General features: G+C 46.8%; 1 protein-coding gene across 3 annotated transcripts; it reads right to left on the reverse strand.

Moving 5' to 3' along the window:
- Positions 1-830: 830 nt before the first annotated feature.
- Positions 831-11,620, reverse strand: LOC135809146 (proline-rich protein 36-like). Of its 3 annotated transcripts, none has more exons than XM_065322428.1 (5): positions 10,549-11,620; positions 10,266-10,422; positions 3,568-3,673; positions 3,205-3,329; positions 831-2,879 (listed from the first exon to the last, which is right to left on the reverse strand). In XM_065322428.1, exons 1-5 carry the CDS (start codon positions 10,664-10,666, stop codon positions 1,406-1,408), a joined length of 1,980 nt encoding a protein of 659 aa, XP_065178500.1. In that variant the 5' UTR covers positions 10,667-11,620; the 3' UTR covers positions 831-1,405. The 3 variants fall into 3 exon arrangements, with proteins under 3 accessions (XP_065178500.1, XP_065178501.1, XP_065178502.1); XM_065322429.1 differs by having other exon boundaries at positions 10,553-10,667; XM_065322430.1 differs by lacking the exon at positions 10,266-10,422 and having other exon boundaries at positions 10,553-11,618.
- Between the last annotated feature and the right edge of the window lie 9,835 nt (positions 11,621-21,455).

Raw genomic sequence — 21,455 nt, forward strand, 5'->3', positions numbered from 1 at the left:
CATGCACCTCTGAGCAGGAAACAAACTGTGAAGTGTCTGGTGCGACGCATGCGCCTTCTCAGTGATGATTTCTCTGGTCAGGACTGTACATAGTCCTTAGCATCACGGCGCACAGATCCCCCACCCACATAATTATTGTTAGCCAAGTTCACATCTAATTATTGTGAGAGCATACCCTAACATACTCTAAAGCAATGCATTCATTCTGTAAAATGAAACCTCGAAAGCAACATTCCCATGTTTGCCACTTGCTTGAAAGTCACAAGTGAGGGAAACATGTTGCCGCTGTGGTGGTGGCACAGATCAAGTTTATTTCCATCCTGTCGATAGTACTATGGATTCTTGATGCCGACAAATAGGAACCGATTTCATGGATCAAGTTGAGTCCCTGAAACCGTCTGGGAGATTCACACCTAAAGAGTACTATGCCACTGCCCGTGACCGGCATGGCTCATCAGTCGCTACTGCCCTTACCTTCACGCAAACACATTCAAGTAGAACAAGAGGGCAGAAACCGGCCGCTGATTCAACCTTTCATTCACACAGATTCTTGGTGGTATACTGTAGCATGTGTCGTGACCAAGAAAGCTGCAGTGACAACATACAGCACTGAAGTAGCGGTGAGGCATCCTGCAGCTTCATAACTCGAAGAGAATTGGTGAGCACACATGCTCATTCCCTGGGCACTGCAAATTCACAACTCATTTCATTTTACAGAATCATTTTCAACGTTTCGGTAAATTGCCATCATCAGGATGCCGGATGATGGCAATTTACCGAAACGTTGAAAATGATTCTGTAAAATGAAATGGGTTGTGAATTTGCAGTGCCCAGGGAATGAGCATGTGTGCTCACCAATTCTCTTCGAACATACAACAATACCGCATGATAATACATGGAAGAGCAGAGCAGATAAAATCAACAAATGATCAATATCTAGTCACATAACCAAGGTTACAGCTAGCGCGGCAGGCGATGCTCAATTTGTATTTATTTATGTAAGGGATAGCTCAAAGGCCAGAGCATATCGAGGAGGTTTCCGCAGCCAAAATAAAATGTTAATTCGATAGCAGGTATGTGGAGAAGAACTACAGTAAAAGTCAAGTGATACAGGAACATAGCTTTAGACAGGAACATACGTTTAGCGTTGTAATTGATGTCTCCTTTGAGATGCTTACAAACTCCTGTATCGCCCATGATCAAACTAGTGCCAAAAATGTCACACATGCAAATTGGCCTGCACTAGTTTCGAGTTTTCTTATCTACTTGGAGAAACTAGAAGCTTGAACTAGACTGTGACATTGTGATGAAATTTCAGCAGGCCAGATGTTGCAAAATTTAATCTGTGGGATCTTATGTCGTTAGCGTACTGTTTAGCTCTGTCAGCTCTGTCCGATATCCGTTTTCAAATGACAGTGATGTCATGAGACGAGCCAGGTGACTGGGAGCGGTCAGGTGACTGGGAGCGGTCAGGTGACTGGGAGCGGTCATATGCTGTGAACTCCTGCCGTTGTCCTCTTTGTGCCTGGCTGTGTGGAAGAAGGTAGGGCCGGTGCCGTTGAAATGGCTTCCGTGCCCTCTTTAGAAGTGGAACACAGTTGGACGTAGAAGGTACATGACTGCTTGCCTGCTGAGGAGCTGTAGTGGTGTAGCCATGTAGTCGGCCGGGTGCCTGGATTTCATGTACCGTGGTCCAGTTTGATGGTGATGGTTGTTTCAGCTGTGGAGGCTGATAACAATCAAATTCTTCCTTGACATCTTCCTCGCTTTGCTCATACAGATTCCACGACAGCTGGGCATCATGTTGATATGGTTGGTGTCGGGGCGGTGTGTTGGCTGTGATTCTAGCATCATATGCCGGCTGATTCCAGCCAACGTAGGGGTGCTTGTCCGCACTTCTGTTATGTGCTATGGGAACGGCAAAGGTTGGAGCATTGGATCCCCTGCTGGAAAGACCTTCCGGTGGATTCTTGGACTCGGTGCGTTCCCACTGTGCTTGGTCCACAGCGGCGTTGCTAACGGCAGCTAATTGTGATATTGAGGCTGACGCCTTGCTATTGTGATAGTCTGGTTCCATAGTGGTGGTTGTGTTACGCCGTGCCATGTAGTCATGCCGTGAGGATGTGGATTGGCTATCCGAAGATGACCGGGACGATATCAATGGCTCTAGAGCAGGAAGATTAGGCATGTTCTCAATAGTGTCTGGTTGAAGAGGTCCTTGAGCTATCAGCCTTGGCTCAGGGTGCACTCCACCGCTGCTAGGTGTGATTGCAACTGTCTTGGGCGGCGGAATATGACCAGCCATGGTGTTAGCCCTCTCCCTGGTCAGCTTTGCTAGCACTTGTGGACTGGAAGCTGCTCCTGAGGTACTTGCACTGACTGGAGTAGCAGCCAGGTTGCGCTCAGCAGGCAGGACTGCAACGGATGCAGTCATGGGTATGTGGCCCAATGGGACTGCCATCAGCATGGCGGCTGGCCGAAGAAGTGGCGTAGTTGTTTGAACGGCACTAGCACTGGTAGGTTCTGGATGCAGCAAAGCGGTGGGTCTGTTCATCACCACAGTACGGGCTACTGGGCCCTGCATGCTGCCCCGCGTGGCTGGCATGGATAAGTGCAGTATCGGCTGCGGTACAGCTACATCAGCCGGCCTGGGTGGCGGTGGTGGATTGAAGACACTGACTGAAGCAAACTGAGGACTGTGCACCGGGACTGCAGCAGTCACTATAGATGCTGTAGCTAGCGGCAAGTTCAGACGGCGGCCAGGAGTGTCGGATGGCTGGTTCACAGGCAATGCAGGGAGTGATCTTGTGAGCTCACCGGCGTGTGCTGGTTGGGGTATGGGATGCTGATACACCATGGGACTGGGGCCAATTGCAGGCCTGTAGCCACAAACAACAGGAATAGCAGCACGCCAGATAGCCTCATTTGACACATGTTACCAGAGTATTCAACCCAAAAAAATTAGCTGCAAGAGAATCCAGGTTCAACGGTCCCCTGAAGGAATCGTGCCACGTCTTAACGAGTACCTCCCAAAGAGCAAATCATGAAGAAATCATGAAGACTCCTTGGGTGTTATTGACAAATTGCCTTTCTGATTGAGAGCTTGCTCAGCTGTGACACCTTGCTAGTGACTCAGTGTAGAAGGCATTGAACTTTCCAATACAGAAAACAGTGTATACGGTAGAGCGAGCATAATAAGCTGACCTTAGGTCCGGGACTCTGGGCGCCGCTCCACTTCTCATCTCAAACAGAGCCTGCTGTAAGTCTAGTCTGGTCCGGCACAGCCAGTACTGCTCAGCAGCCAACTGACCTTGGTTCTTGATCAACTCCTGCAACACAGTGACCAGCAACAGACACAAATTGACAACTTGACATCACAATTCTCTTCCTGTTCAGTGATTCCTTCAAAAGAACTCATGCTGGAGTGTGACGGCCCGGAGTACCAACTTTTATAGACAGCATGGTCAGCCTAGAAGGTGCAACACTTCCACTTTCTGAGAATCTCAAAATCACAGAGGCCGCCGTGCATCAACGGGTTACGCGTCTAAACTACAGTTAGCACTGTACCTGTATTAACTGACTTGATTCTTCCAGTACACATTGCTGAGAGATATTTCGAGCTAGGTTCAGTGTTTCGCGCAACTTCACCTCCGCCTCTTTCTGCACAGCACGCCTGGAAGACACATACACGACATCAATGGAAAATGCATAAGCGGCCAGATGATGACAGTGATGGGATGAAAATGCCCGTGTGAGTGGTGATGTTGTAAAAAAAATTTGTAATAGTGTATTGGAAAGATGTGCCAGCTACGATGCTAGTGGAGTAGTTTACTGGACTGGACTGATGAATTGATCGTTACTTGTCAGTTGTAATATTCAAGCTGTATTATACTGTGCACACACAAAGCTCCACAGTGGAGCGTAAAGGAGACAATCACATGAAAGGCACCAAGGATGATTCACGCAGAACAGCAAAACAACTTGATCTTGTCTGCTGACAGCATAACAACTTGATCTTGTCTGCTGAATGCAGACAAAGTGGCTAGCCTACTTGCCAACCCCTGGCAAGCAGTTTCCTTGACACTGATGACGTTTTTCCTTGATTTTGCCCATTTTTCCTTGATCTACAATAATTTTTACATCATGATTGTGCAAAATATGTACAGTATGACCAAAACTTGCTTTTTCGCTCGTGTAGCTTCCAGTTAGGTATACAGAAACTACCTATATTGTAGTGCATGCATTATGTTTTTGTTGAAGGTTTGACGCATTTCTTTGATGATGACTTCTTCAAATATCAGTGTCCCATCGAACGTTCGTGGGCGGGCTGCACAAAGGGTAAGAAACAGTCTGTTTAATCAATCTCAGTCTTCTTAACTCTTCTTGTAGGCACAGGCATGCTTGAAAGCAGTTTTCCATGTTGCTCATTACTTTCAGGAAGAGAGATGTGATCCTTTCCCCTCTTCCTTTCTCTTTCTCTCATTGCCTTGGCATTCCCAACCAAATCAAAACGCTAGTCTCACTACGAAGCGGCTCTCACTGTTTTCTCTCCAACCAGCACCAACCAGGGCTGTTCCACCTAATGTCTCATGAGGGAAGTTGATCAGAACTTGGTTTTGACTGAAAATCATATTTGCTGCATCCATGTTGCCCTTGTACAAGATCACAAGTTTCAGTACAGCTTGAAAATCGTCCCATGCCCCATACCATGCAGTCAAAACGCCAACATGAACGGATATAGCCAGGGGTAAGCATGCTGCAAAGAGTTGTTGTCAGGGAAAATCCCAAATGTGGGTACAATGCACTATGGCCTTCTACGCCATTCCCTGTGAAGCTTGCTTGTCACCTCTTTAGTACAATACGTTGTACACCGGCGTGGAATGGAACGCTACATCAGTCTATCATTGAACTGCAACTGCCTGGAAAAATCCACATCTGACATGGCTACAGACTCGGAAAGAGTTGCTGCTTGGACCATTTCTAACTGAAGCGTTTGTATTGCCACTATTATAGGAAATTGAAGTATCATTCTGGGCATGAGAAGCAAACAGAAGCATGGTGTGTACATCACCGGGGCCGGTTGCCGCAAAGCCAGGCCAATCCAACGATGCACCCTCTAGTATTCGGGAGAGGGCTTGGCTTGGATAAGCCGATCTCTGTGACCCTGTAAAGCAATGGTGCTGGACGCATTGGGTGTTCACAACTGCTGATACCCACTGTGTGAATACCTGAATTACTACTTTGCCGGCTCAGCAGTTGCTGCTAGGAAACCTTGAGGGATTGTGCAATGGTGGGTGGCTGGTCCTGAAAGGATAAGTAGCGGATACAGGATAGGACAGATCCTACCTAATTGGGTGACTGGCGATCATTATGGCTTGACACTGGATGCCATTCACAATCTGCCCTACGGTGACTGAAGCAACACAAATAACCACTGACTGCTTGTAGTGCACCTGACATGCACTGACATGTGGCAGCTGTCTACAAAACACAACTCATTCATCTCTACTGATGCCCCAGGTGCAGCCCCTTTGTCTGAGATACTGTAGAAGCAATTGTCTCAACTGGTTTCGTTCAACTTTTTGGATATTCGCGATGTAGCAGTCAACTAAAATTCATCCAGGATCCTATAGTAAACTACAACATCAGTGCTGTACACAATACCAGTCTGCGTGTGTGTGTGTGTGTGTGTGTGTGTGTGTGTATGTGTGTGTGGGGGGGGGGGGGGGCGATTATGGTCACACACGTCTTTCTTCTCTTTCTCAGACTCCTCCTGACTTTTCTTTCATTCTCCTGGGTGGTTACCAACAACCAGTACATACCGGAGGATGTGGTGTGAAATGTGTGCGGGAAAAAAAGAAACAAGACCAAAAAGTAGGGATTCACTGGCCAGAAAAAGTCACTTCATAGCTGTGTGGTGTAGACCAGGCTGAATAGTGGCGGTCAATTCTTCAGCCTTGCAAGCTGTTGAATGGTGCAATCCCAGCACAAGTTGCTATGGCTTCTGCTGTAGCATCGCTATCATCGCCTCCGGCGATGGGCGTCAAATGGTCAAATGGTGTGTGTGTGTGTGTGTGTGTTTGTGTGCACAGTTCATTTACTCACGCATGTCTTACTACTGCATGCAATAGCAATGCTGGGACACATTATGTTTACTAGTACCTGGTTGCAGAGCAGATCTGCACCTGACAACATGAACAGGACTGGCACTCACGTGACACAGTCACATCACGCCATGTAGGGGTGGCCGGTTGGTTGCACTGTACAAGACACCATGCTGGGTTGCACTAGATCTGAAAGATATTTCCCATATTTCAAATACTAGTAAATCCATAGGTAAATCCACTGTCGGCTTTCATCAGTCTTGGCATACGCAAGTAGTCATACTAGTGCCGCTAGTAGCTTCAGTGAGTCGAATGGAATAGGCACAAAGAGGTGTCCAGTGCGGCTGGCTACTGTGCTAACGATTGATTTCATTTGAACACGGCATGCAATTCCCCGGCGCCGAGGGCTAACATCAGCCGGACCGCAGGTGGAACTGGTTTTCCTTACCTGGCTATTCCACGAAGTACAGCGCAATTGCTCTTAGAAAAACGCAAATACAGCAGCAGAGACTCGCCAACGAGTACACTGCTAGGTCATTCTATGGCTTAAACCGCCACAAAACCCTTTGACGGGTGCATCACAATTCCTCCTCATGATCTAAAACCTTCCATTTGCCAAGTTTTGGCTAGTAACATACAAACGAAATACGAGTAAAATAATTACTGGCAGTTGCACGGCTCAATAACAATAATAATGGCTGAGGGTCGAATTTTCATACCTTCTTCTCCCCGCCGACATCGCCCGTCTTTCACACTCAAGCACCACGCCATCAACAGGATCTTGAGCGGTTTCTCCTCAGGCTTCCCCCCGTTTGGCTGGACTGGCTGCATTAGCGTGGCAACCCACGAACCACTGCAGAACTCTTACGCCATTGCTAATCAAGCCTCTAACCAAGCTGAAAGTAATATCCGCCACCGAGGACGAGGTCGAGGGTCGATGGCAAGTCGACCGGGTTCCATATTTTGGGGGCCAGGTCGCCACGGGTCCTTCCAGCAGCCGGCCCAATCCCGTAGATCTGCAGATTTATTTACATAGCCAACGCATACGCTAGCTGGGACAATCTCCACAGACGTCATAGTCTTCATGCGGGGCAGATAAAGTAACTCTACCCAAGACATGGCTAGATATCCACTGACGAATTATTTGACTCTTCTCAACCACGTAGATCTACGTGCAGATTTACTCCCCCGGGCCCTGAAGAACATCAACAGTGTTGCCCCACCAACGTACCTAACCTTACTTGTACTGCCCCAGCCCTGTACAGGCTGTAGATCGACGTGCAACCATCGTGACTTGCGAGACATTACACCGAGATATCGTTCTCATTTGTCCTTTACCTTCTATGTTAGTTTCTCGCGACTCCGACTCCGAGTTGAGCTCAAATCGAATGCTCATTCGTTGTCTGGGTTCGAGGATTCGGTAAAGCTACCAAGGAAAGCCTCGGCCAAACACTGTCTGTAGATCTACATGCGAGTTGATGTCTCCTCATCCGTCCCGTGCCCCAAGTGAAATGTGTCTCTTGGACTATCTCGTTTCATCCCAAAGACATTTTTTGAAGTCTTTGCTTCACCCAAGAGTGAAGGAAGCTGAATTATAATTATAATAATTATGGTCTGAACTCTGAAGTCTGACACGTGGAGGTCAGTTTTGTATTGCATGATCACCCGCCATTGGTTAGGAGAACTGAAGCCATCAACTCTATACTCTTTCGGGCCCGCCTCCACGAAAGCCTAAAAGAGTGCTTTCTAAAGTCACTCCCCAGAGTTGTGTCATACATGAACTCAACCTCTCTTACGGGAGGTAGTCACTAAGCTGTAGCTACTGGCATGAGGCTTTGTCCCAATGGGGCCATCCATCCTTGATGCCTTGGTCAGGCCATGACCCCATATCCAATAGTCGGGCAAGTATGGCAGGCTTCAACAGCACTGCACTAAAACTCGCTGCCCCTATTTCCCTGAGTGTCTTGTCCGGCGTCTGTTCTTGTCCTGCCTTGCTGGCATCATTCGTCAGTAGTCGCTGCTCCTCTTTTGTCTAGACTTGTGTGTCTGTGACCAATAAAAAATAGATGAAAAAAATGATGAGGCAACTGAATTCGAGGCCCGAAGTTGAGAAATCTTCGTTGCTGTCTCGAAGTTGAGAAATCTTCGTTGCTGTCCCGAAGTTAGTGGTATAGAAGCAGCAGAAGCTGTATATAATTGGACGAACACAACTTTTTTTTATGCACACACATTAATTTCTCTTCTCGAAGGTGACTCTGTGGTGTCTCAGACGTCCATTGTGATCGTGATGTTGTTTCACATCACCCATCTGTATGTCTACCTGTAGTTGTAGCTGAGCGTCTTGAGGTGTCCACTACCAGTAATAATGTGGTTGTCGGCCCCTGGCGTCACCGCATTCTCTGCCTCCGTGAGGTGCTCAGGTCCCTGGAATACCACAGCACATGTGACTAGCACTGGATCTCTAGGATAAGTCAAAGATCTGGGAGAACTCCTCGATCTTACCAATTCAGTAACCCAATTGCGATAGAATGCGATTGCAAAGAACGACACATGTTCTACAGCGAAATGGTATTGGCACTTCCACGTTGTTGCTGACAAGAATTTAGATGGTGAAGTGTTTCGGCTTGGGTGATGTGAAACTTTCTTCGTGGCCGTGATGGCTGATGGCATGAATTAAAATAAATCATGCTAGCAAGCGAGGTACCGGTATCTGAACACGCTGGGTGGCGTGTAATATCTCTCACGCGTCACGGCCTCCGGAGTCCAGACAGACGTACCTGTATTTTGCTCTCACTATAGTTTGGTAGCCTGGAGTGGTCAGAATTGCAGCTCTCACCATTATAAGTTGTGCCTACTATGTGCTATGCATGTACTGATTACGAGTTGCAAAACGAACTGCTGACTATTCACGGTTCAAGTCAGATCACCAAAAACAAGAACATTCCTTCATGTTCTTGGTCTTCATCAAGCAATGCAGAACAAAAGACATCAACCTGCTTCAGAAATGAACAACTAACTGTTACTTGTGGATGGGGGTGCATTTCATTAGTTTTCCTTGGCGGTAGGTTCTTTGTCATCCAGTGTAACGTTAGTTCGCTCTGTTCTGCACCAGCGGTAGAGTCATTACACCCCCCCCCCCCCCCCCCCGGAGTTATGTACTCTCGTCTACACCCACTACCAAAAGAGGTAATCCCCACTGACAACTAAAGACAACCCGCTCCGCCATTGTCACCAGCTGTAATCCGCCAAATCCTCCGGTTGTCTGCTGCTGCTGCTGTGAGGTGGCGGAACTCCCTACAAGCTTGCAGCTTGCCGTGGCCACCCTCAGGTACAATCCATCGACGAACTTCTCTCGGACAAGAGTCTGAAGAGGTAACAAAGCCTGGTGGTATCATTCTCCCCGGCAAGTGTAGGCCAGGAAAGGCCAACAGCAAAATAGCTTACGGTGGGTGGAGAGTTGTCGAACAGGCATGGACACACACACACACACACACACACACACACACACACAACCTACGGCACCTGATCTCCAGGGATATGTCCTTGACGAACCTCAAAATTTAGCGGCGGATAACGATCTGGCCTTATTGCCAAGGCTGGCTCGCTCCCGCGGGATCTGCCTTTGACAAGACATGAAAAGGCTGGGAAAAGAATCCAATACAGGGTAGGATAGTGTCATGGCCACCAGAACCTGCCGCAGTGCTGGCTGGCATGAGCATTATTAAATCTTCGAAAACAAAATACACGCCTTCTCGCTGCTCGTCCCGGTTCGTCTTGAAAAAGACATTCCAGCTAGTAGTAATCGAGAGCTACATGTACATATGTCGAAGTAGCGACTGTGCCAAAAGACACTTCACCCAGTTCAAAGACCCTCTTCTAAAAAAAAAAGCTTTTGCTGTTGGGAACAGGAAACGTGCGATCATCAGCAAGGGTTCCTGTAATCCGTCAAGAGCTAGCTGTACCGTGTGGCCTGTCGACTGCCGCATCACCCCATGCGAACACTGGCAACTTCTCAGTTCAGGGCTAATTTCCTTTCCAACTATAATAATTGTCCGCCCTTCTTTACCTCCAAAATCCCCCTGCTGTTTTGGAGTGTTTAAATACTGGTGCGGGTGAGCAGTGGTTGTCGCTATTGCAGCCACAGTCACTGCATATGCTCACCTTGATCTCTCGCTTATTTTATGCTGTTCTTGCCGCTCATCCTTGTCCTGTCGTGACTGGCTGTCTGGTGAAGACAATGAAAATGATGGATCGGCACGCATAATTTCTGCGCACACCTTGGAGCAGGGCGCCTTTCTAGTGCACACCTTTCTTCCACCTTGGGCACATGGAGAGCGGAACATATCACAAATTAGCACACTACATGTGGGTAAGATAAGCCGCAAATAAGTTGGCATAAGCGTCCGTATACATCATGTGTGCAGTAAGAAGACATTTGACTCACTTACAAATTCCTGTCCACGGCCTTGATGCAGATCTCTATTCCTGCTTTGGTGCTTGCCGGCGATGCGAAGTTGAGTTCTTGCGTGGAAGTGCCGAAGTAGTGCATGTCGGTAATGCATGTTGGTAATGGTCGTCTCCCCTGCTGCTACTGCTGCTGCTGCTGCATCCCTGGCTTGAATTAGCAGAATGATACTGATGTACGGATAGGTGGGTCAAGCTCCCGTTGTCACACTGCGGCTGCAAGTCCACTCACACATCGCTATGCCTCCAGTACTATGCCCGTCGTCCTGTATGGGCATAGGCATGGTGTCTGCGATGTTACTTGATCAGCCGGCCATAATATTATTATCATACGAAGTCAGACTATACTTGCCTTTCTCTGAGCTCGCACACTACTAATTGCTCTACTGCTCTCAGGTACTTACTTACGCCAGCCAATGCCAGCCATCCACTGTACTTACTTACGCCAGCCATCCACTGTTAGAGCTGTGACAGTGTGAGTTGAGGTGGTGCGACCTGGGCTGGGGATTGACATTACTTTGACATGATGCCACGTGCTAGTTGACGGGTGACAGTCAACGGTTCTGGAGCCATGGAGTCACTTGCTTCTGTGCACCTGAGCCTGTTACGCTGTACACTAGCAGCCATAGCCAGACAAGCCACGTCGTAGTACTACCACTAGTACTAGTAGACTCCTGGCCAAGACCGGCAGGTATTCAATGGTGTCCGGAACAACCAGGGTAGTGCAGCTCCGAGGTAATCTGCCCTGCCCTGCTTTGCTTGCAACCCTGCCGCTGATGGTGATCCGATATCCAAAACTCGTATCAATGTCTTCAGACCTAGCCTGTGATTAGATCCGGTCATTCCGCAATGTCCTCGCAGGCAGTGACGATTGAATTGTCAAATATAATGAGGTCTCTCTTCGACAAGATCGCTCGCTCAGTCACCTAACACTTGGTCGCCTTCTCTGTCTCCAACACCCACCTGAAAACCCCGTGTCTCGAAGCAGCATGATATGCTGCGTACCACATTGTCACTACCGCTACTTGTAGTGATTACTCGCTTAGTACGTCGATTGTGATGCAGTCGCACCCGCCAGACCTGGTGACTGATTTTTTTTCTCTGGTGACTGATTCTGTTGGCCGTAGAAAAGGATTCTCTGGCCAAATGAAGGAATTCCACAGTCGGATAGGGATCAAATGCTAATTGCCTCCGTGATAGGTCCAAGCAGTGTAGGCGAACAACCGCTTGTCTACACCTGCGAAAAGGTCGCGACCTCCAGCGACTCAAGAAGCCGGAAAACTCTGGAATCCCGGAAAACGTCAAATCGCCTGCAACCGCAACACCCAAAATGGAGTGCGAGCGGTGGGTATTTTAGACAGATTGACATGCTAGATCAAGGAGAGTACGTGCCAACTCCAGACAACACGCGGCCAAGCTGACATGCCATGTGCACTATGCATGCACACAGCACTACAGTCTACAGACTTTACAGAGTCCGCACATTGTAGGTCAACGTAATGCACAATGTACTATCGCCACCCAAAAATCCGGCCAATTCTCTGCACATGGTAGTCCACTACCATGTGCAGCACTGGCACTGGCCGGATTTTTCTGGCAATTATAGTACACTCAGCTACATTGTATATCAGGTCATTCCATCCACGATGAGAACGGATGAGATTGAGATGATGAGGCGGTTTATGCAGCTCAGGGACCTGTGATCATCGCGGCTGCGCTTGCCGCTTGGCGCCCAGACTGCAAGAGGTGAAGATGAACTACATGTAAAAGCATCAATCCCGGAGGAACGCACATTCCTCACCATTGCAGCACGTAATTAGCCATCGACAGCATAATAATCATCATGTGACGCTCGGAGCAGCTAATCTAGCACTAGTGCATACAAATGGATAATCAATTGTTCACATTGGTTTGTTTCTGTTGTGCATGCTTGACCAGTACAATTAGCCATACAGACAACCCATCACCACCATCACCACCATAAATCTTGCAGGAACATCTCCACAGCAAACGGCAAGAGCAAGCGCTGTGTCATTAATTTTGTTTTCGAGTTATCATTCAGGTGAGCTTCGTATGCCCTGGATCATGGCCTGCATGCCTTGGCTTTTAGCTAAGAAGACCACATTATCATTTGGTCCATGTGACTAGCTTCTAAGCGTCACCATGCATTAGCGCCAGATGCAAACATGAACAAATTACACAATGTGTAATTTGTTTTGTATGCTCAGTGTGAAGACAGATTGAGACAAGCATGTTGCTACGTGCTTCAAAATAATTCTTAGACTTGTTTACAATTCAACTCACAAGCTTGCTCCCTCTCCAGAGCGTTTCCACTCTGTAAACAACGTTCTTACTTGGCAGCGGAGACCCCTCCCCCTCCCCTCCTCCATGTGGGTTCATGGGCGTGAGCAACAAGACATTGTGTTGACACAAGACATCCCAGTGACATTTTTTTAAACATATGCACCGGTACATGTATTCCGCGTCTCTGATGGCACACCCGGAGGAGAGGTGATGGAGAGAGAAAATCAATCAAGCGCTGAACGTCAAAGGTACATGCACCGATACCTACAAAACAGGAAGGAATGTCTGGCGAATAATAACATTAAAAAAACCCAGCTAGAGAAGAAGATTTTCAAGTTAAAGATAGTTGTACTGAAGTGTTTTTTTAAACGTGTTGGCTTCAAAAGCAATACCGGTACCTTGAGCGGGGGAAAATGATTTTGAGGATTTTGAAGGTTGGATGTGGCAATGAGCAGCACTGTTAGAATCCCCCCCCCCCCCCCCCCCATCAAACCGCTGAACCTGTCTGTGCAGACCCATCTGCCGGGTCTTGCCGTCGACAAACAGCAATGCTATACATGTACATGTACATGATTATCACTCTCTTGGTAATGAGACTATTGACCATTCCATTGATTTTTGCTGTAGTCAAATATCCACTGGTTGAGGGAATGGAAAATGGAAAAGCCCGAAGAAAAAGGTGACTGTCACCACCAGGACTCAAATATTGACTGCTTATATTTGACTTCTTTTTAGGGATTGAACACATGCTTTGCAATTTGGTTTGTCGTGATAAATCCAATATTGACTCCGTACTGGGTCAATATAGAAAAAAATCTCGTAAAAGACCTCGGCTTTACCTCGGTCTTTTACTCGGCTTTCCTTTCCTATTATATACTGACCTTGTGCTGGCTTGTACTCAGTCAATATTACTATTAGATAGTATACAGATCAACAGATCACGGAAACTCATCCATAAATCTTGCTTGATTCTTCGTGAGAGCTCTGTGCGAACTTTTCGGTGTAAACATTGTGAATTGCAGTGTATTCCAGGTTAGGTTGTTGTTCACGTGACTTTACTAGTACAGTACATGTATTTTATTATTATAGACAACACCTCATGGCATGAAAAGAAAATCAGCCAGTACGGGAGATGTGGGTGTTAACCAACCATGATGAATAAAACTGAAGAGAAGAAAAGTAATGGTCAAGACGGAGAAGCATGGGAGGGACAGGTGATGGTGAATCTAGTGAGCTTTTACTTGGCAATCCCAAACGACCCATACCATGCCTGCTGAAAATGGCGAAGAAGAGAAAAGTTGTTCAGCCGTCGACACCTTCACTTCACTGTACATCATGGTACACGATGCGGCATCGCGTTTATTAGGATCAATGCAGGGTTTTTTCCAGCCGTGCTGCTACCCACAGTCAACTGGGAACTTGTGGCCAGGCACAAGGGGTACATGGGTGCGGTTAATTTTAAAATGGAGTTTGTTGGCACTTGTGCTAGTGGCTGTGAGACTTATCCCCTTACCGGGTGTTAGCGGCCGTCGTGAGTTACTTTCGCGAATGTGAAAGACAGAACTCAGAAGACCAGGCCAGGGAGTGCGACTTCCTGCTACCAAGAGTCCATAACCCCCAGAGTGTGCAACTCCAGGTTGGGGTCTGGCGCAACGAAATCCAAACATTGCGTCATCCGGTCCCCGGGCAAGCATGGGCGGATGGGGCCATGTGCATATCTGGTACATCCGGCGGGGGTTCCAAGTTAGTTGAAGGTTGCTTTGAAGCAAGCCACGGAAGTGTCACGTAAAACTCCGGCGACAATGGGGAGCGCTTTGCTTTAGGTTCAACAGTGGCCATTGTTCTTCTCTTATCGGAGAGACACTCAAAAGAGAAAACTGTTCGACAACTCTAAAATAATTCTTTGTGTACTTGAGCCTTTCCAGGCGTGTTACGTACAATACCTGGCCGTGGATTGTTGTTGTTGTTTGGCTTTATTTAAAGTGGAGTTCCAAAACAGGCCTAAACCTAATGACAATGGTCCCACTGATAATAAGAGAAAAGAAAATATAATAATAAGCGGACAAACAGAACCAAGAAGAAGATACAGCTGTAGTTAGATAACTAATATGAGCACGGCAGCAGGGGAAAAAAGTCACAAGCACGGCAACCGGGAAGAAAGGAGTGAGTGAGTGAGAGAGAGAGAGAGAGAGAGAGAGAGAGAGAGAGAGAGAGAGAGAGAGAGAGAGAGAGAGAGAGAGAGAGAGAGAGAGAGAGAGAGAGAGAGAGGTAGTGAAGCAGATGAGTTCATCCTAGTTGACGGTACTGCCTAACAGAAAGGCCAGGCTTAGCGATTTGAAAGTGGAGCGCTTTCTTTCGAGGCGTGCTGTGTCTGGGAGCTGGTTCCACAGGATAGCTCCAGCATGGCTAATGCGCTTAGCTGAGGATGCAGTGGGGGAGACAGGAATGATGAGTAACTTGCTGTTCCCTCCTCGTGTTCGGAGAGAGGGACTACGGGTGAAAAAGCTTGCAAACAGAGTACTTGAAGATTTGTTCAGGCAGCGCCAAATGAATACAAGGATGTGCATGTGGGTGTATATGCTGAGGGTATGGGCATTCATGCGTTCAAGTAAGGGAGCCGTGTGAGTGCGAGGGGCTGCCCTGCACACCGAGCGAGCCGCACGTTTGAACAAACTATTTAGGCGCTTATCCTGATAAGACGATAAGAAAGGGGCATAGGCAGCAGATGCATAGTCAAATTCTGATAGTATAAAGGACCTGAAAAACTGAACACGGCAAGAAAAAGGCAAACATGCTGCACTTCGATTTAGTAGCCCAATCTTAGCGGCAACGCGGCGTGCAACATGGCTTGTCATGGTGTTCCAGCTCATGTCTGAGTCGAAATGTAGGCCAAGATACTTGGCCGTTTTCACAACAGGCAGCGTCTGCCCATTACAAATGACATGCAGCTCAAGTGCTTGAGATGGGGATGGGGGAATAGGCAATATCTGTGTCTTTCTTTCATTAAGAATTAAACCACGGCCCTTCAGCCAGGTGGCCAGGTGCTGAACAGCAGCTGAAAGGTGTGCAGAAACAGCTTCCGCAGACTCCCTGCTACATCGTATAGAGATGTCATCAGCAAACTGGATTGCTCCCACATTAAACGGTGATAGTTCTTCTGCTATGCCGCGGGCATAGACAATAAATAGCAGTGGGCCCAGTACCGACCCCTGGGGGACACCTGAGTAACTGGTGTACGGGAGACTTCTAGTCTGGCCAACCTGAACGTACTGTTCTCTATCAGAGAGGTAATCCACCAGCCAACAGAGTGCCGTGTCGCAGATGCCAAGTTCGAACAGATCTTGCACAAGAGTTTGATGTTTCACTTTATCGAATGCCTTTGACATATCAACAAAGGCTACACCTGTGTTGAGTCTGTTCATGCGGGCCTCACAGATACCTTCCACAGCTAGCACTAGTGCGTCGGATGTAGAGTGGTGGGATCTGTAGATTCGTAAAGAAAGACCCCAAATTGGGCAAACGGGCGAAGTAGGTCCGGGCCAAACTTCCCATTTCGTCATAGCTACTCACTACATGACGTATGAAGTTTGGATTTCGTTGCGGCACTGATTTGTGCTGAGAAGGATCACGAGTTGCACACTCTGGGGGGTTATGGACTCTTGCTGCTACTGACTGCAGAGCCAGATTATGTACATCCTACATGTGCAGTGCTGGCAATTCCGGTCCGATTTTTATACGTGTGTTTTCGTAAGGTTGAACACGATCATGCACAATCATGTAGATCCATGCTACATGCAACCTTTTAAAAACACACAGGGATGGCGGGGGCATTAATTGGGTATCTGGCGAACGTGTCCGATCTTGGGTGATAGTATTTCGCGGCAATAAGTGGTTGCAGTACAAGAAGTTAGCAGTACATGTACAATTGAAAGTATACGTGCGGCGGCATTGAATATTGGCAAAGGAAACACACCTTCATCGACTTCAGGTTCTTGATCATCAGCATCTGAGTTCTGATAATCGCTTTTTGTCTCATCTGGACCGTAGGCAAAACCACGTCAAATTGAAATACATGTTCCAGTACATAATCATTAGTGGTTGGACCGCAAGTTTCGATTGAAAATATTATTACGAGCCTGTCGAAACCTGACGTTTCCCACACTGCGTCAGAATAGAGAGGTTCTGCATTTCGCCTATGAAGATGTCACACCAGAGGAGTATAAGGATAATTATTATTTGGCACGAAAGCCTTCATGTGACACTAAACAATGTGATCATAATGGCGCATGGCCATGGGTACGGCGCGGCAGGCTATGGTGGGGATAGCGAGAGGGTGGCGATCACAAGGAAGTACAATACAGCGTCCTCCGCCTTGTAATGTAACATGCTGTCAACCAAACAACATGTTTTCAATCCAACACAGCTTGTCTAAGTGCACACATGTAGATGGAAGTAGTCAGAGAGGGAAAGTAAGTTAACCAACACACGCAGCACAGAAGCCATTATACATGAAGTTCCGATTACGCCTTTCGTATCAGTAGACATTACTCTTCGCCGTCGAATACAGTGGTGATTGTAGTCGACTAGTCGCAGCAAGCAAGTCCTTATGTCCGCCTAGTCGAAACCATGTGGCTTCTGTGCTGCGTGTCACTGTGTTGGTTTGTTTCCCTCCAACCAAAACTCTTTTCAATTATAACACTGATAAAAGGGAAAGTTACCGAAACAGTGCGAGCTACATGTAGATTCTTGCATTGACTATACTACCAGCAGACGCCATCGCAGACTTGTTTTGTATTTTATTATTATTTAAGGATTTCCCTTTTGATGTTGGAAACTTTCAAAGTAGTTTCATGTACATGCACATGTAGTTGGAAACCAACACTCAACTGTCTCAAGTCAAGAGTGCATATGTACATGTATTACTCAATCTCCGAATAGCTACAATGTAAGTTGTTGCGATTGTCTCGGTCTCATCAGCGAAGATCAGAGCCATGAATTTCTGACTGTATGATCCATCGACCCGCGGCGACACACAAACAGACCATCCGTGGATTACAGTAGTTCGTATGGCCTGGGTGGCTGGGCCTAGTCACCATCGCTGCTTGGCAGGTGTGGGACAACACCATAATTTTCGTCCAGCTTTTGTGAAAAACAGTGAGTACGAGTACGAGTGTGTGTGTGTGTTGAGTATCGCGGTGGGCGTGGCTAAAAATCCTGTTCTCAAAGCTGCCGGTGAGGCACGAGAGGCATCGCCAGGAAAAAAGTTAGTGCCATCAGCAGTAGACAGAGCTTGCTGCGAAGTTTTCACCGATCCAGCGGCAGCTGTTGTTGTTGTTGTTGTTGTTGTTGTTGTTGTTGTTGTTGTTGTTGTTGTTGTTGTTGTTGCTGTTGTTTTTGTTGTTGTTGAATTCTTTATTCTCACGATGGCACCATCGCCAATAAGAGATAAATTTATGGGAAGGTGAGATTGTGGGTTAAACAGTTGGAAAGTGATTTACATCACTTTGAACTTTACAAGTATGGGAGAGGGTGAGCGCTGCAGGAGCAGATTGAGTTAATCAGCAGTGAGCTTGTTGTGGTTGTTGTTGTTGTTGTTGTTGTTGTTGTTGTTGTTGCTGCTGCTGCTGCTGCTGCAGTTGTTGTTGTACTTTATTTAAAATCGCATCACAAACAGGCAACTATGCCTTCTTACATATGGGCGACTATGAAGAAAATGTTATGCAATAAATGGAATGGAACGATTGTTGACTAGCAGAAGATGTTATACGAAAAAGATACGAAGATTATCTCAAGCAGTGTGAGTCTGCATCACACTTAACTTAAAGTGACGTAGAAGACATTGAAATGAATGAAACTAATAACTTCAGAAGTCACTACTGGACGTAGGCTAGTCAAAGTGGTAAACGAAGAATCAATAAACATAAGTTGAAGATGGGTTTGACCACTAGAGGCGCTAGTGTGCTGGCTATTATAAGCCAGAAATGGATGCCATGGATTGTGCAATGGCAAGCTTGAAATGACAGGAACTGGTTATCTCGCAGATATCATTGGGGAGTGAATTCCAAACAATGGAGCCATGGAATTGCAGAGTTGATCGGCCGCTGGGCCAGTAGGGTCCAGCGGATAATGCTCCGAAAATGTTCATATAATGCTAACCATAATGCTCCAAAAACTGCCTTATAATGCTGATTATAATGCTTCAGCAAGGGATATAATGCTCTTGGTTTCGGACAAAAATAGAAGAATGTCTGCACATTGTCAAACTTCCAGGAAATTATGCATATCGTCGATCTGCATCTGAAGCTGCCACCTATCTCTCACGAGCTCCACCACTTCTTAGCACTATAAAACATGATCGCTTCTACATTGATTGCTCTCCATTCCAACTTTGATGCAGGGTTGTGGAAGAATAGTCGGCGTATCAAATATTTCCCCTAATTATCCATGTAGTGAGAGATGAAACCATTATTGCAGGTAGTCATTCATTGTTGGGATGAAGTTAATCTTGGCAAATAGTATTCCTGCCTGCAGACAAGCTGTCACTGCGTCCACTCTGTGAATAATGTCTTCATCTGAAACACCAGACATGAGGCCAGCTCCTGAGATCCGATCTCAGATGGAGAGCCCTCCCATTTGCGGAAATCCTGAAAACACGTGGTCAAAATCTATTTTTTTCCACTCTACATCCTTTGCTTGTGCTCTCATCTCCTCCTGGAGATGGTGTGTAGACGTATGGCTTGCCACAATACTCTTCCTTTCTGATAGCATGTGACCGTAGGCCTGGCATTACTACCGTCCAGGCGTCCACAACTAACTGAACGTGCTTCGTCAGGAAAGTAAGACAGGCGCTGCTGAGCAATCGACTTGGTGCTAAGTCCATGAAAAATTGTAGTTCTTTTCGAGCCTCCTGAGCTGGACTCGGCAAAGGCAGTTCTTTTGGAACGAGGTATTTCTGTTTATAGCCGCTCCTTCGTCCTGGTCCAAATTTAGCAATGCATCAGTGTCTACTTCAGTATCGCTAGAGATGCTATCGCCAGAGCCTCTGGCACAACTAGAAAACTCTTCTTCGTCTGTTTGGTATTCACTTCGCGTATGTCTCCTCCATAGCTCTCCATTATTCTAAAAGTAAAAGAAACCTCATAAATAATTTCTCCGGATTTGTGTCACTTGAACTGCCTCGGCCTCGGTTGGGCATGCTTCACAAATGGCTTGTATACACATTCACCTGACCACATCGCTACAATCATAACGTTTTTATGTAGCAATAGACTTATAGTTACTCAATCTGCGGACAGCATGTAGCAATAGTTATGTAACGTTAGTGCTAAAGGTGTTACGTGTCTACACAATCATAAAGTCAAGCGCCGGTACAATGCATAGTGCTCAAATGCCCGGAATGGGCGGAGCGTAGTACGCAAGAGGTACACAAAAGGAGTAAAATAGGGCTGTTTCGTTGTTACTCAGATTTTCATGGCAAAAACCAATCATCAGACAACATCTCATGATCATGATTGTAGCCGATTGTTGCCAAAAACCTGGGATTTCCACTATGAAACTCGTTATGCCGCTCAAACCTCACATAATGCTCGTTTTGTTCCTTTCCAATGCTCCATAAATGCTCTGATGCTCGGATAGTCGTATAGTAGAGAGGTTAAGTTTCACGTAAAAGTCTTACGTCCGTGAACTTTTACGTCAAAAAGTGAAAAAACTCACGTAACATTTGACGTGTTTTACGTGAGTTGACTGTCCCGCACGTAAGTTCATGACGTGAGTTTTTGGAAGTTTCGCTTGGTTATTCCGACCGAATTTGTGTGAGTTTCCGGAATTTTATCGAGTTTTATCGAGTTTGTTGGAAGATTTGATATTTGTGCGAACTAAACCCGAATCCTGCCAGGCAAAAGTTCACGTCACGTCGCACGTGTAACTTAACCTCTAAAAATTACACGTAACGTGAGATTTGCACCGCGTTTTGAAAAAGGGCAAAAAACGTGTAACTTAACCTCTCTAGTGCCGAATATAATGCCGGTGTCATATAGTAGAATGACCCCCGTAGTGGAAGGCCCCCCCCCCCCCCCCCCCCGGTCATTGTACTATATAGTAGATTGCCCCCGGGGTCACTCTACTATATAGTACAACGACCCCCCTCGGCCGCTATTTTAGTAGAGGTCCGTGAACTCCTGAACTCCTGAATAATCCAAAAGGAGCAAGGAGCACACAGAAAACGCAAAGGAACACTGAACTTGCAAACTTTCTTCCAACTCCAAAACAAAAACAATCCAACACAAGGTGGGATGTTCATGTCTCCTAAAGAGGAAAAGTGCGCGACCTATGTACAAATGTTGTGGACTTTTCGCCACATATTCCCACAATCAAGAGTACATAACCCCGGACTCTTGCCACAATCCATAATGTCCACGTGGAATCTGTGGTGTAAACTCCATCCCTTTCTACCTAGTACCTGCACGTGCGAAACGACAAGTCTGGTGGACTCTGTAGTAGAATGACAGGGGGCAATCTACTATTATAGTAGAACGACCCCCGGTCATTGTACTATATAGTAGATTGCCCCCGGGGTCACTCTAC

The sequence above is a fragment of the Sycon ciliatum genome, chromosome 2, assembly GCF_964019385.1.
Source record: "Sycon ciliatum chromosome 2, ocSycCili1.1, whole genome shotgun sequence".
In the NCBI taxonomy this organism is placed as follows: Eukaryota; Metazoa; Porifera; class Calcarea; order Leucosolenida; family Sycettidae; genus Sycon; species Sycon ciliatum.

What these genes read in the sequence shown, in the direction of transcription:
- LOC135809146 (XM_065322428.1), bottom strand. Translation starts at nt 10,666, where the DNA reads ATGCATTACCGACATGCACTACTTCGGCACTTCCACGCAAGAACTCAA. An exon ending in CCGTGGACAGGAATTTGTAA is followed by an intron (nt 10,423 to 10,548) that starts GTGAGTCAAATG and finishes CATGTGCCCAAG; the next exon opens with GTGGAAGAAAGGTGTGCACT. An exon ending in AATCAAGTCAGTTAATACAG is followed by an intron (nt 3,330 to 3,567) that starts GTACAGTGCTAA and finishes ACTGTGTTGCAG; the next exon opens with GAGTTGATCAAGAACCAAGG.